We start from the raw sequence: 14,799 nt of genomic DNA on the forward strand, positions 1-14,799 counted from the left end.
TGCAGTAACTTTTAAGATTTGTGCATTATGAATTTGCACCATGAAATTAAATTAGCAGCCCACTACAACTGATTTCATACATTCAGTTACAAGCTATATAACTCATGTTGCTTCTACCCCTTGCAGCAAGTCATTGTACTTCCCAGTTTCAGCAGAGTCTGATCAATGGAGTCAGAACACGAAGCAATATGAAAGTAAAGTCATTTCTAAAATTCATCCCAAGACCACCAAAGCAATTGGTGAACGTATCTTTGCAACATGGGCGTACTCCTTTTGTGCTTGTTTTCTCTAAGGTTGAGGTTTCAGAGGAACGCAGCCTTGGCCTAGTTTGCTCCTATTGAACCCGGGGGTAGGCTGCCCATTGCATTCTCGCAGAGCAGAAGTAGGCCAGTCCAGAGTGCTGTAGACAACCCTAAGCACGTCAGCTGGCTTGGAGGCTTCCTGGATCTCCATCTGGGTACAAATTGGACCCAAAGTCTGCTCTTTTTACTGACTCCCTAAATAGACATCTTTTTGCTTGCTTTGCAGAGTGCCTAGCCTTTTTTTAGCAGGTTTATAAAAAAAAACCCCAAGGAAATACTAGAATAATAAAATCAGGGCTGCTGTTATTCAGCAGTAAAACCAAATAGTTGGGCCAGGAATGGCAGCAGTGTTTGTGGCAAGTTCAGGATTGAATTCCACGTCATTTTCTCTTTTACTTTTTTCAGTTGCTTAGTTCCAGGAAATCAGAGGAATGAAAAGCTTCTAGCATAAAAATCTTGCTCCTAGATGTTTGATGAAGAATGTTTGTTGTTACATGCTGGCAAAGTAAATTAGTCCAGAGACACAGTGGGACAACGTTTTTGTTGTACGATAGTTTGAATCTTGTTCCGTTTTCCCTGGGAAATTACAGAACATTGAACAAGATTTCAAGGAAATGTGTTTTAATGGCTTTGCTGTTGCTTTAATTTTTCTCTAGTGGTGCCAAGAGCAAACCATACCTTACTGTTGATCAGATGATGGAATTCATAAATTTTAAGCAACGTGATCCACGATTAAATGAAATCCTTTATCCACCATTAAAACAAGAACAAGTTCAACAGTTGATTGAGAAGTATGAACCCAACAGTAATCTAGCAAAGAAAGGTCAGTGGTTTTTATATTCTCGCTGTACTCGGTTTCTGATTTGAAACAATGACTCAATTATCCTACAGCACATGCTAAAGCAAAATTTGGTTTAGAATCAAATTGCAATTCCAACTATCTGCTTTTGGATTTTACAAGTCTGTGAGATGTTGTGTGGTGCATTTTTAAATGTATTTAGTTGGGATCAATTTAGGAAGAATGGGGCTGGTTTCAGTATTTACTTTTCAGTACGTGTAATTGATAGTTTAGAACAGTTGATCTGGTATGCAAACTTCAGCAGAAACCTTATTATCACAGTGACTATTTACCAGCATCTGAAATGTAAAATTTAAAGAAAAAATCAGTGACAATGAAACTAAGAAGATGGCAATTCTGTCATTTAATAATAGTAATAAGTCCAGCCCTCTGCTTTCTGATGAAGTGGTACACAAAGTAAGATGTGAGAGTAGCTGAGTGTGTTTCGTGATATACTTACAAAAAATTCCCTTTTGAAAATCTCAAGTGTTGTCGGGGCTTAACTGGGCATTTTGCCAAAACCAGCGAGAGAACTCCTGCTCAAATCTCTGCAGATTTTTGCTACCATCACAAGTCTTAAAATAGCATCGAATTTGTGTCTGTATCCTGTTCTATTCCAATCCCCATATCCTAATGATTACCCCAGCTTTTAATGTGTTTATACCTTAGAAATTTTAGGGGCATGGGAATATCCTGAAAAACAGATCTAATATGAAAAAAATGGTTTGGTTCAGAGATTTCGGATCCAGAGGAAACACAAACACGTCTTTCCCAAAAGTCTAGAGGGTAACTGAAGGCAGTTCCACCTCTCTCTGTGGAAGCCTTCTGACCTAGATGTCTTCCTGAAGGAAACCTGTGGCTCCCGATGCTGTGATCAACATTGTCTCAGGGCAAAACACTTGTAATTTTTCTTATAAGGCTTCTTATTTTTCTAGGCCATTCAAATTTAGTGTTTCCAGAAGTTTTGATGGAGGGTTAAATCCTGCTTCTTTGTCATGCTTATGCAAAATGTCTTTTGACATCAGTGAGAACACTAGCATGGATAGATGAAAACACATTGTGACCTCCTCTCTCATCCGTGCAAATATTAGAATATTGCTCTGTGCTTACCTTATTTCACATCAGCAACAGGAAAGTCTGGTACCTAAAAGATCATTCTTATTACCCAAATATTGGTGCTTCATATAAACCAGATAAAGGATTTATTAGAAGGAGGTGTGCTAGTGTGCTAGCAGGACACCAAAGTCAAAATGAAATCACCTTCTGACTAGCAATAAGGAGGAAGCATGAAACAAACCTCAGAAAGAAGGGTGTTGTGGTGGTGTTTGCTAGCACCCTCCAAGTAGGGTTTGCGGGACACCTCGAGCTTACGTTGGTGCACACAGTTGCTGCAGGCACTTGCTCTTCCATAGGTGCCTCTCTTCCTGGGTATGATTTATATTGCTTTTACGGAATCCCAGAACATGTCAACTTTAACAAGGGAAGGGCAGGTCATAGAGAGTTAATTCCTTCTGTGTGGGGGTTTTGTTTTTTTTTTTTCTCCTCAAACTTGTGCACTGAGGTCCAGCAAACTCTGACAGAGCTGGCACAATCTGCGGGCCACCTCTGTACTGCAGACACCACCTCTTACATAGCACCCTGTCTGGTAGCTGAGCTGCAGCAACCAGCACATGCTGCTAACCATGCTCCAGTGCAAATCCCAAGTTTACTGTGTTAAAATTACAGGACTTGGCTAACCAGGAATGACAAGGGAACACAATATTTTCTGTACATCTGCTCTGAGCTCGGAGTGCAATTCACTTTATATTAAATGAAGTGTGGGTGTGGGCTCAATCCTACGCTCGTAGAATAATTGCAAACAAATGCTGCATGTCTGTAAAATGTCACTGAAATATAACAGTGCATATTCAAAATAATGGTTTAACCTTTTAATATGGTGTTTTGTAAAAGGGATTGTCACTTAGGCTTTCTGCTGTCAGAAAGGACAGTTCATAGGCTGAATTGCAGGGATGGCAGACCGAAGTGACACGCTGCAGTGATACTTTCCCTGCCACTGAAACTATACTTACTTGGGCCGCTGAGCAGAGATGTTATTTTCAGTAGACCTGTGGATATTCAAACCAGCTAGATGTGGTCCACTGTTATACACCCATGAACTTGTTGGACTTAACTTCTCACCTTCACTGCTCAGATATTCTGTTACATTTCTTGGGGTGGCATTGCTTATGTCCCCTTATCTGCTGGGGCCAAAGTCAATTGCGAGGTAAGGATGGAAGTAGGATGTTTGGAATGGCCCTGGTGCTGTCAGTAAGAGCAGGTAGAAACCAGACCAGCAGCTAAAATAGGTAAGAAGGTAGCAGAAGCCTTCCTCCAGCATAATTCTCAAAGAAAATGGGGCTCAACAGCTCCGTGAAGAGAGATGGGCTTAGGGTTGTTGTCCACATGCTCCTTTATGCTTCTGCGTTTCAAATTGAGCTGGAAGAGGTCCCAACTAAACAACAACTCAGGATTAATGGGGTACACCAAAAAACAGAAGAGCAGCATAGGGAAGAGAGGAGTAATGTAGCAAGGCACATGAGGCAGAGGTAAAGATGTGAGAGAATTAGATGATAAACAGCAGGATAGGAAATGGAGTTAGAGGTGGCCTTAGGATGACTTCATTGCTGTTGTACCAGAGCAATGCAACTAAATAATTGGACTTTTGGAGCAGTTTTGCAGAGTTTTGGTTCAAGAAGCAAGCCAGAATATCAGACAACATGGTATATGTATTTGTTCTTTCTTGCCAATGAGAAGTTACTCCTTTGAAGTAAATTGCAGATACGGGTCCAGAGCAGAAGAAAATACCATAAAGAAATATGAAAGTTGTGATTAACTGGTTTTGTGAGTAATGAGTGATTTGAGTGGTAGAGACTTTAAAGGCTTGTTTGCAAGAATTAGGTGATATAAATTGCCAGCCTTCATGCCACTTAAATCCCTTTTCCTCAGATTGTTCTGGAGTTTGAACATTTGCAGCTGCTCAGTGTGTGCGTGTTTGTGTGCACATGCCTGCACACAGGTATATTGTTTCCATAAGCTGCCTTTCTGACTGGCTCCGTGCATTATCTTGTTTCATTATTATAACATCAGATTGCAGAGAGGTTAGGGACAAATGTACATGTAAATGATGAAGGTCTGTCCACTTTCATGTTTGTTTCTGTAGTATTTCTATGTTTAATTATTTAAATAATCTACCTGATACTGAGATGTTCCACTGAAATAAAGGGATTCATGTTCAGCATCCTCATGAAATAATCCAAGCCCTTCTGTTTAATTTGAACTTTAAGCCTGTATAGTCCTTGTTTAAACTGCCAGTGAAAATTACTTTTGCAAAAGCCTGAAACAAAGTTAGTAGCAAATGTCGTTATTTTTCAGTTATTCTGTAAGAGCAGGAGCCCTAGATTTCTAATCATCTTTCACAAAGTTAGACAAAGTATATGTTGTCTTTTTTTCTTTTTTCCTGTGCACAGTAGCACACATGTCAAGATGCAAAATTAAACTGAATACTTGCAATTCACAAGGATTAAAAGCATTTGCTAAAAGCATTTATGCTGTGGGAGTAAGATTTCATGTTTGCAACATGCAGAATGTGCTGGCCTTGATGTAATAAATCACTTAAGTGTATGTTTAAGTTTATGGTGGTGTGGGAAGAGAGTATAGTTATATGAAAATCTCTTATGCTTCATTTCCTTGAATGTTATATTAATTCTCTATTGAAGTGAAATTTTGACCAGAACCATGAACACGGGTACCTGGGTAACTTCTGAGAGTGTGATGCACATGCTTCTTGGCAAATACTGAGAAGTTCTTTTAAATACACTTATGGATTTTTCCTTGAAAACTTAAATCCAAATTCATAAAATAGAATCTATTTGCCTTTGTACAGCAGCCTGACTCCTTGCTCCCACTACCCTGTTTGGATAGTTCTAGATCTCCACTCATCTGATGATTATATCTTTTTCTAATTTGCCATCTAACTGTATCAATTATCTAGGCACATCCACTGTACAACAGTATTCTCTTTTAATTCTTCTTCTCTCGTAGCTAATTAAATGAATTTCTAAAGAGTTTTTGTACTGTCTCTCAATTTTCACAGCACTAGTCAAACGCTTTTGATGTCTCATAATTCTCCATTTCTCTAATCACCATTCTAGCCCTTTTTTTGTACGTGTTGCAGCTAAACTGCAGTCTTTTGAACACAGTAAGCAAGAGCTGTCCGTAGTATTTTAAACTCTTACAACATGGCTCTTCAGGTACCTGGTAAAATCACATGCCAATATGCTTACTGGATAAGGGCCTTCGGTTCCAGAGTTTTGAGTAAAAAGGCTGCCTGTGTTCCTGCTCGTCACTAACGTATTTTTAGGTATTGTATCACTGGGATGTGATTGAGCTTTTGCAACATCAGCAGATACATGGGCTTGACATCTACGTAGGTTAAGCATCTGGAGTAGTATTTTATTGTGGTTGAAGCAAGCTGTTGTGATTAATGCTTTGTGTCATACAGTGAAGGAGATTAATGCGCTATGTATAGCATGTTTCCTTATCAGGTGGAAGCAGAAGGAAGTTCCTGGTACCGCTGAGCAGTCTCTCACTGTCAGCAAAAGCGTACTGGGGGGCTGTTAGGCCTGGTTAAGTCTTGTAGTTTGGTATTTTCAGGCTGTAAAGCATTTGCATTGGCTGGCTGGCATAACTGCTAAATGTATTCCATTTCAAGTTACATGTTCGTAATAGGATGTATATCAATAAATCAAATGCCAAGGGGTTGATTGGAAATTTCCTTATTTGCTTTTATTTTTAAGAAGACTTGTATACAAGTAAGTTGTTCAGGACCTCGTTACATTATGGATGGGAGATGGGAGTTTTAGGTGTCGCTGTTTGCAGTGTCAAGGCTCCCAGGAGCGATAGTCCTGGTTTCTAGAACTATGTGAAATTTACCATTTAAATTTGGTGCAAATTCTGCAGAAATGTGCTGGTTCTTCCTGACTTAATGATGCAATTCATTTCTAAAAGTTTCTAAGTTCAAAAGGACCCTGGAGCTTTGAGAGCTCAAATCCCATTGTCTCATTTTAAACCGTTCCTTCTGAAACCAGTAAGTGTTTTGAAAACCACTGAACAACAGTCTTGGCTCTAGGGGCATCCTGTGTCTCTATAAGACTAAGCATGCAAGAAGAGCTATACCCATGTACCAGACTAGCAATGAAGAATATGAAACCAAGGCCTGCTAGGGAAAGGAGACACAAACAAGCTGGAATCATGCTGTAGCAATAAAATGCATGCTTCCCACCATCCTTGTTGGTGGGAGCAAGACAAGGGTTAGGTTATTATTAGCCATTATTTTTAGAGTGGTTCTTACTGAAAGAGATGGTCCTGACTGTAGTACAAGCTTTAAAAATAGACTCTGGAAGTGTTTTGGAGATTTTCCTGGCCAATGGATCTGTACATCAGATTGTACTTACTAGAAGGCATCTTTGGGATAAGTAATGGCATAAAGATGTTAATTTTTTTCTCTTAAGTATACATTTGTTTAAATACTATCTTTGCCTATTTAATTTTAAAGGACTAAACCTTGACATCTGCACAGAAGAAAATAGCTTTCCTCTTGTATTTCACAGCATTTCTTTCTCCAGATTTTCTCAACTGTACCTATTTGGAAATACTGTATGTCAGTTTTAGTTAGACATGCATTTTGGATTGTAGGAGAGCTGGTTCCATCATTCTCTGAGTTCCAGTATTAATTCTGTTTTGCTAGCACACATTTATTGGTAGTTGTTTTGCTGGGGGTTTTTTTAGGTAATAAAATAAAGTAATTAACATTAGATTAAGATATATTTAATTTTATACAGCATTAACTACATGCATTTTTCTCATGGCAGCCTTAACACCAGGCAGTATTCACTTCAGCACAAATGTGTTTTTCCTCCCTTAAACATCAATACATTTTAAACATTTTCATCCCACCACATTAAATTCACCTTTTAGTAGCTGCATGAGAATAATTACACATTGGAGTCTTTCGATGGCAGAAGGGGGTCATTTCCTAGGCAACAGGTTTTAATGGCAGAAACAAGTACTGGAAACAAGTACTGTGCAACCGTGGCTACATTTTTAAGACATACTTCATAATACTTAAAGCATAAATTCTGATGTATAAACCATTCAGGCAAATGGTGGGGTTTTCTGGCACTGAAACATTTGTAGGAAGTGTTACAAAATGGTTGAAATCCTTGGGCCTCCTAACTGCAACATTGGAAATTAAGAGTACTTACCAAAAATAAACATTACCTTTGGGATTTTCAGTGCTTTCCAGCATTCCAGTTGTACAAGAGACGAACTCTCAGCATTGTTTCTCAAATGACAACAGAACAATAGATCCCAGTCACAGTTTAATACTCTTTAAAATTTAAAAGCCACACAAAAGTTGTAGCCTATCCTATGCTGTCAGCAACAAGTGCTAAGTTAGGTAGCTTGCCAGAAAGCATTTTTTAAATTATTTTAAAATACATATATGCAGCAAATGTTAGTATGAATAATGTATCACCATGAATAAGTTAATGGAAACTATACTTGTCAAAATGAATTTGCAAAATATGTTTCTGTAATGCACTGTATTTTCTTTTTAATTGCTTGGGTTTTAGTTACTAGTTAGGCTGTAAAATTAATTTCAGATCTTGCAGTTATGTGGAAGATGCATTGCAAGTAAAAGACTAGATGTTGTAAAAATATTTTAGAATGGAAAATCCTCAATTACAAGGATTTTCTGCATCTGCTTTACAGGTAAAGTGCTTAATCTTTCTAACTTAACTTGATAACAAAATGGTACAGTGATGTGGACTAGTAATAATGGATTTTGCAACAGTGAACAAAAATACAGTAGTATCTGGCTTAGTAAAAAAGGAAATTTTTTTCTCTTTTATTCTTTGGTTGCATTTTAGAAGTGTAGGAACTGGCTTGGATCTGAGACCTATGTGCTTATGCATAGAGTTAGTTTTTGCTGTTGGCACTAGAATTAATGAAAAGATCAAAAATACGTTTAGCGTTCCAGGGAGGGCAAGTTTCCTAATCTTCTGTCTGTAATACAGATACTTTGGAAAAAGCATGAGCTTTGCAGAAATGCATTTTGGGACTGGTATCTGGTACCAGGAATAGCTCCACTGATATCGGTGAAACTGTGCCAAATGTAAAATGGACAGACTTATTGTGGAATTTATATCTTCAGAGCTACAGAGCATAAACTAATCGTGATAATGTAAGTTCAGCAGTCAGACCAGACCTGCGCTAACTAGTACAGAAGCTGATCATACCAGTGACTCTTGTCCCACATCTGGGAAACCTGATAGACCACCTGATGGACCCCAGGCGCAAACCTTACAGGCAGACTTAAACCCTGTGTCCTAACATTGGAAATGGATGAAAGAACCTGGGGTGAGAGGACCACAAAGCAAACATGAGTAGAGGTTTTGGAGTATACGTAGCGGCTGGCTCTGTCATTCCCTTCAGCTAGAGCTTTTGCTCAGAGATAAGTAAAGAGAGTCTTACATCAAAACTGCATTTCAAGGGTTGTGGAGACATATTTTTCTGCTGCTGCCTGCCTGTATTGTGCTTGACTCGGCCTCAGACTCAGTGCCAATAAATAGAAAACTTACTCTAAAAGTAAAACAGCTTCTTTGTGCTTGTTGCTGTTTTACTGCCTCTTTTATGGAACACAGGTAGGTATTCAATTTTAGCAGCAGGATTTGTTATGTGAAGATGAATATCAGATAAAGTTTACTTCTGAATACAAAGCTGCATAGACTCAAGTGCTGAAGGAAACAAATGTAGATAAATTTTGAATAAACACTGTGGAGTTTGCTTCTTCATTATGACTGCTACAAATGTAGTGCTTTGCAGCTGCAAAGGGCCCATGAGGACAGAGGGAGTGAAGACTGCTGTGATCCAGTGGGTGACATCTAGAACTCATGGCAGAAGAATGTGGTTTTCCTGGCTCTGCCACAAATGAGTTCATTGACATTTGGCCATCCCCTTTTATGTGCCATTTTGGTTTTTGCCTCATCCTTTGGTCGACTTGACAAAATAGACAGTCAGTCTCTGCCTTGAGGAGCTAGCAATGATCTGTGAGTCTTTTGGTATGCATGGTATCTGTCATAACAGGGCTGTTAACATAGTTGGAGTATGTGCACTACTATAATACAACAACCATATGAGGAGGTTTCCCTTAGAATGTCAGATGTAATCATCTAGTCTAACAATATCCTTTAGCTGGAATATGACTGTTGCCTATAAATACATCAGGGTTAAACGCTGGGGAGGCAGAAAGAAGTTGTAAGCTAAAGGACAATGTTGGCAGAAGAACAGAGAGGTATCAAGTGGCCTTGAATAAATTTAGGCTGGAAATTAAGAGAAGTTTCCTAACAATATGGTTCTGACACAGCCTACCAGAGGTAGTAAAGAGGGCAAAAAAAGCAATTGTTATTAAGAGAGAGCTTGATTTGTTTATGAAAGGGATTGTCAAATGCAGTGTGCATTCGACAGCTGCAGAATGAAGTTTAGAGACAAGGAAGTCCCTTTAAAGGGACTGAAGTCCCTTCTTTTTAATTTATTTGAACTATCTTTGCAGACCCATGCCTTTATTCTTTTCCACTTCTCTTTAATATTAACCTCTTATTCAACTGGAGGAGTTTCTGGAAGTAAAAATAGTAGCCATGATGAAGGCTTTCCCTAGGTTTTTTCTCACCTATAGCATGCTCACACTCTTACCTCTTCCCGTTACACAGCTGAACAGTCTTTTTGGCAGGTATATTAATAGCTTATGTAGAGAAGTATTGCTTAAGAGAAATAAGTATGTATTTTTAGATGTCTTTTAATGCAACTTAGCAATTGGGATTAAGCCAACATTTAACATTATTACATCTCTCAGGATCACTCCGAGGCATTCTACAGAGCATGTTTTTCAGAGGTTTGGGAAGACAGTGATATATTCTAGTAGTGGCCCTCTTTCAAGTCTGTCAGAAATAACTATAGTATTGCTGGGATTAATGGTATTTTTATCTGTCTGATTTAAAATCTTTCCACTTACCTAGTTGTCTGCCTGTCCTAGAAATCTAGCATGTTGTAAAGTGTTCATTCCACTGCTAGCTAGGAGCTAGGGTGAAGGTGGTTTTGTAGTGGTTTTATAGATTTAATTGGGTCTAGATTATATGTTGTCTCATATCCTGTAAGGGATATTCTGTCAGAAACAATTTCTTACAACATCTGTGCTGAAAAGTCAAGAGCAGCTAGAGAATGGGCTTGTGTCTGTAAAACCCTGCAACGCCATAGACTTTCTGTCCACAGTAATTTTTGTAGATGGTTGGAGTTTAAGCTCAAAGTGTTCAGAAATACCAAGCTGAAGATGTCTGCTGGGACACTTGGGTAGAGCTCACTGTGTTTACCTTTGCTTAATTTGTCCTGATGTAATGAATGAGACCTGCCCAGGGCCATTAGCACCTTCTCCTGGATCATGCTCCAGGCCTTGACTGAAGTCCAGAGCAGCAGATATGTTTGCATGTAGACTGTAGTTATAGTGGGAAAGTGGGTCTTGAGGACTGAGTTCCTTGACACTGCAAGAATGTCTTTTACATCGCTGTGTTGATCCGCATTATCCTGCAATGTCAGCTGAAATCATCAAGATGTAGATTCATTGGTCTTTTTAATAGACGAGGCCCCACTCTTGGATGAGGGCCTGGAAGGCAGTAGCTGAGGCTTGCTAATGTAAAGACTGCACAAACCAGGCCAGCACTTTTAAGCAAAATTCAATTTGGACAGGGAACAAAAAAGAAAAAAGCAGAAAAGCAAATGCCTGCCAAGGAATAAGCTGCAGTCCCATGTGGTTCTCTAGCTAACTTTAGATGTAGCATTTCTTCACAGTCCAACTTGGAGATGGTGCTGATCACCCTGCTTCAGTCTTGAGACTTAGGAGAGATTGCTTGTTTATCTACACCAGAGTGGGATTTTTTCCCCACTCCTTAAAAATTACTAAATATTCAGACTTGTATATGTATATGTCTGCTAACGTTCTAGAAGTTTTTTGATTCAAAGAAAGAGCTATCTGTGGCTGAAAAGAGAGAATGATAACCAGTAAGAAACTGCTTGATAGTACACATAGAGGTCTGGTTAAATGTGAACTGTAACACAGATGCGCTTGATTCAAGATGCTGGACACTTGTGTGTTTGTTAGCTATCATAGGCATATGAGATAGATAGATAGATAGATAGATAGATAGATATACACACACTACTTGCTATTAATAAAACACTGTTTTACAGTATAACAGGTTCCTTAATGCAACACCTCTGCTTACCAGAATCTCTGAACTGTGGCCCTGCTTTGTTACAGTAGATGTTTTTAAAGCTGCTGTGGAGATTTAGATGATCAATATCCATGAAAATTTTACAACATTTGAATTTTGAGGAAGAGAAAATGTTGAGTGTTTAAAATCTTCCCTGCCTATGTGTGTGTTTTACTGTTTTCTTGCACTACTAGAGAAAAATACAGGCATTTCATAGGCTGTAGCCACTGTGAGTTAGAGACCTTCTTTCTTGGGTGTTTGAAAAGGGTTGAAAAAAACTGTGACTTCTAATAAAAGAAATAAATAGCATGCTCAACATTGCACAGTGACTTTAAGATCTTGTTAAAACGGATGGCTCATGCCAACAGACACAAGTGAGATTTGCAAACTTTTGTTTCCTCACAGGTGACACTCCATCTTCCTTCTGAGATGGCAGTGTCCTTGGAATGCTCCCAAAGTTTTCATTCTGATTGAAAATGCTCTTTACCATAAAAATATGAGGTTTGCTATTTGGTGTGGCTTGCCTAGAAGCTTATATGAAATATGTCCTCCCTAAAGTGAACTAAGTGTTTTGAGCTGCAGTACCTCTTCTGAAACCCATTCAGAAAAGTCATTTTTCATTTGCAAACACTTTCTTGAAAAAAAAAGGAAAAAAATAAATTGTATCCAATGTTAGTTTTCTCTGATGATAAAATGGATATGATAGCTTCATTAGAATGACAAGCATTTCAGATTCAAACGTACTGAATTCTGCTTTACTTGGTTGATGATCCTTAGTCTGCAAAATGTTCTGGATCTCAATGTCCTTGGGCATGTGATATTTCCACATGGATTAACTGATATTGAGCAAGCTCTTTTATGTACGCAACTAAAGGACAACATCTTTACCTTCCTGTGTTTTCCCTCGCTGACTGCTTGTCATTCAGTAAGCATTTATTTCTGACATTGTATAGGAGTTACCATTCTCTGTTTGTTTATATTCAGATTTCCCTGGGTCCTATTACAATGTAACCATTCAAGGATAGAGCAATGAATCTTGCTCTATTCCTTTCATATTGAGTAAGTTTTCTGTTTCTTTTTCAAGAACATGTTGCCAAAGAAAGCTTGTTTTGGTTTGTGGCCAGGTAACCATCCCATTACAGAAAGTAGTTGAGCAAATATAACTGAGGGCAGAATTGGATCCATTATGTTTTCCTTTAAGTTTAGAAATCTGAAATGAGATTTGAGCACAACAGGATATTCTCCTGGTTTGATTTTAAAGCATTTAAGCAATGAGACAACCCATAAATCCACTGTAAGACTGTTTCCTAGCACAATTAGTTGTAGCACTGCCAAGCTTTTTCAGACACCCCAATTTTTCTATTGCTTACCCTGATATCATTACCTGGTTCTGCCTTTGGCCACTGTAACTGTTCTTCCTCATCCTTATCATTTACATTTAAAACACTTGTTGACCATTATATTATTGCCACTTCAGCTTTACATGTTTGATCTTTCTTGTTTTGGCATATATTGTGACATACATTATTATTCATAACACTTCACTAAATAATCTTCTGTATACAGACACGTTTCTGATACTAAGTAGTCACAAACTAGCGTCATGAGACAGGGTGCAGTGTCAGTTGTCCCATTAAGATCCTTGATGTTGTCAATAGTTAAGTTCAGCGTAACTTGTGTCCATTAAATCTGTAGGATTGCCTGTGTGGTTGGGTTTAGTTACAGATATGTATGTTGATATATTTAATGCCATGCATGTTTACCTCTTTTATCAATGACTTGATAGTAAAAGGTCCTGCCAATCAATTACCACCTTTTTTAATGCAGCTACGTACAGATGCATTGCTGTTCTCTACATCTTGTCCAGTTTTCAGGGTGATGGATTTCTAGGCATCTTCTTCCCAATTCTGCTCTGTATTTTGTATTTTTCTTTGGCTGAATGATTCGCTACCTAGCTTCAATTCTTTATGTGTTCTCATTTGGTTTCTGTCCCATTTACCCAGTTCATTACAACTGTCTGTTCTTTGAACCCTGTGTTGTTGACTCTACTTTTTAAGATTATTAAAGACTATATGAAACCAGACCTCCTGCTGATCAGTGTGGCAGTCTCCGGACTTCTTTTGTGCAGTTCAGCTTTCAAATTCAAAGAATCCCTGATCTTCTAGTCTGACCTCAGTTTATTTCTATCTGTGCTTTCTGCAGATTAGTTTTTCCAATAAGGAAAAACTTGAATTTAGAAACTCTATTAAACACTTCACTAATATTCAGATACAGCAATTCAGCTGTATTGCCTTTCCTCTACTTACTTAGTAATTTGATAAAACTGTCTGACTAGTATGAATATTTCCACTTGCTGATCATGGAGAAAATTGCTAAAATGGAGGAGTTACTGATGACTTCTGCTTGTGGTGTGGAAATGATGGTTGGCACGTAGGTATTTTGAAATATCTGCAGATCCTTACAGGAGACCTGAAAGTCCTTCCTGTCCTCAGTGGTTTTTTCTAAAATAGAGCAGCACTGATGTTCCTGGGGCAAAGTCCAGTAATGCAATTGTAGGATTGTGGCATTTTCAGTCTTGGCTGACCTTGCACTGTATTCTCTTTTTGTGATGACTTTGCTATTGAGAGGATGTTGCTTGCACGATGCAGTCGTGTCCTGCCCTAGTTTACAAAACTGAATACAGACAGAAATTCCAGTTAAACCATAGCAATTTAGTGGTAGCACACGTGTCTGGAAAGCTGAACGGATTTCAGCATTACTTCCAAAATCACTTGGATGCAAAGGCTGCAAGTGTTATCAGAGTGGCTCTGGCACATCGTGTCCCACACAGTGTGAATTTTATGTAAATTCATCCTTGTGAACTTCTTTGCTGGCTCACAAAGCTAGAAAGCATAGAGGAGCTAATGTGTGCCCAATGTCAAGAGACACACTGAGGGTATATGCATCCTACTCTACACCATGCATGAAAATGTTAATACCTAATGAGCTGTAAATTGCAGTGCTGGATTGTGAAATAGAATTCCCAATGGGGCATATTGTACAGATCTCTCACAGGATTATAAAATATCAGCTTTACTTGGCAGTGAGAGGACTGCTCAGTTGTATGGGATTACAGTGAATGTGATTAATGTTACAGATTGCATTGGAATGGACCTGATTTTGCTGTCAAACAGAATACTAATGTAATTCGGTGTTGCTGGCTGCGAGATACGAGGTGCCAATTAATTGTCTCTTTTCCTTTTTTGTTTGTTTGTTTTTCTTTTTTACTTTAATAACAACTCTTGGCACAAGTGTGCCT

The 14,799-nt window shown here is 38.5% G+C and overlaps 1 protein-coding gene across 4 annotated transcripts in view; it reads left to right on the forward strand.

The window, feature by feature from the left end:
- PLCB1 (phospholipase C beta 1) overlaps positions 1-14,799 on the forward strand; it is a 412,787-nt gene that overhangs the window by 266,716 nt on the left and 131,272 nt on the right. For all 4 annotated transcript variants that reach the window (XR_012651612.1, XM_075035449.1, XM_075035451.1 and 1 more), the window contains exon 9: positions 959-1,125. Coding sequence is in view for 3 of the 4 variants with exons in the window: in XM_075035449.1 (XP_074891550.1) it covers positions 959-1,125 (167 nt within the window). In the remaining variant the exon portion in view is untranslated. The remainder of the gene's footprint in view (positions 1-958; positions 1,126-14,799) is intronic.

Source organism: Buteo buteo, chromosome 9 (assembly GCF_964188355.1).
Source record: "Buteo buteo chromosome 9, bButBut1.hap1.1, whole genome shotgun sequence".
Lineage (NCBI taxonomy): Eukaryota > Metazoa > Chordata > Aves > Accipitriformes > Accipitridae > Buteo > Buteo buteo.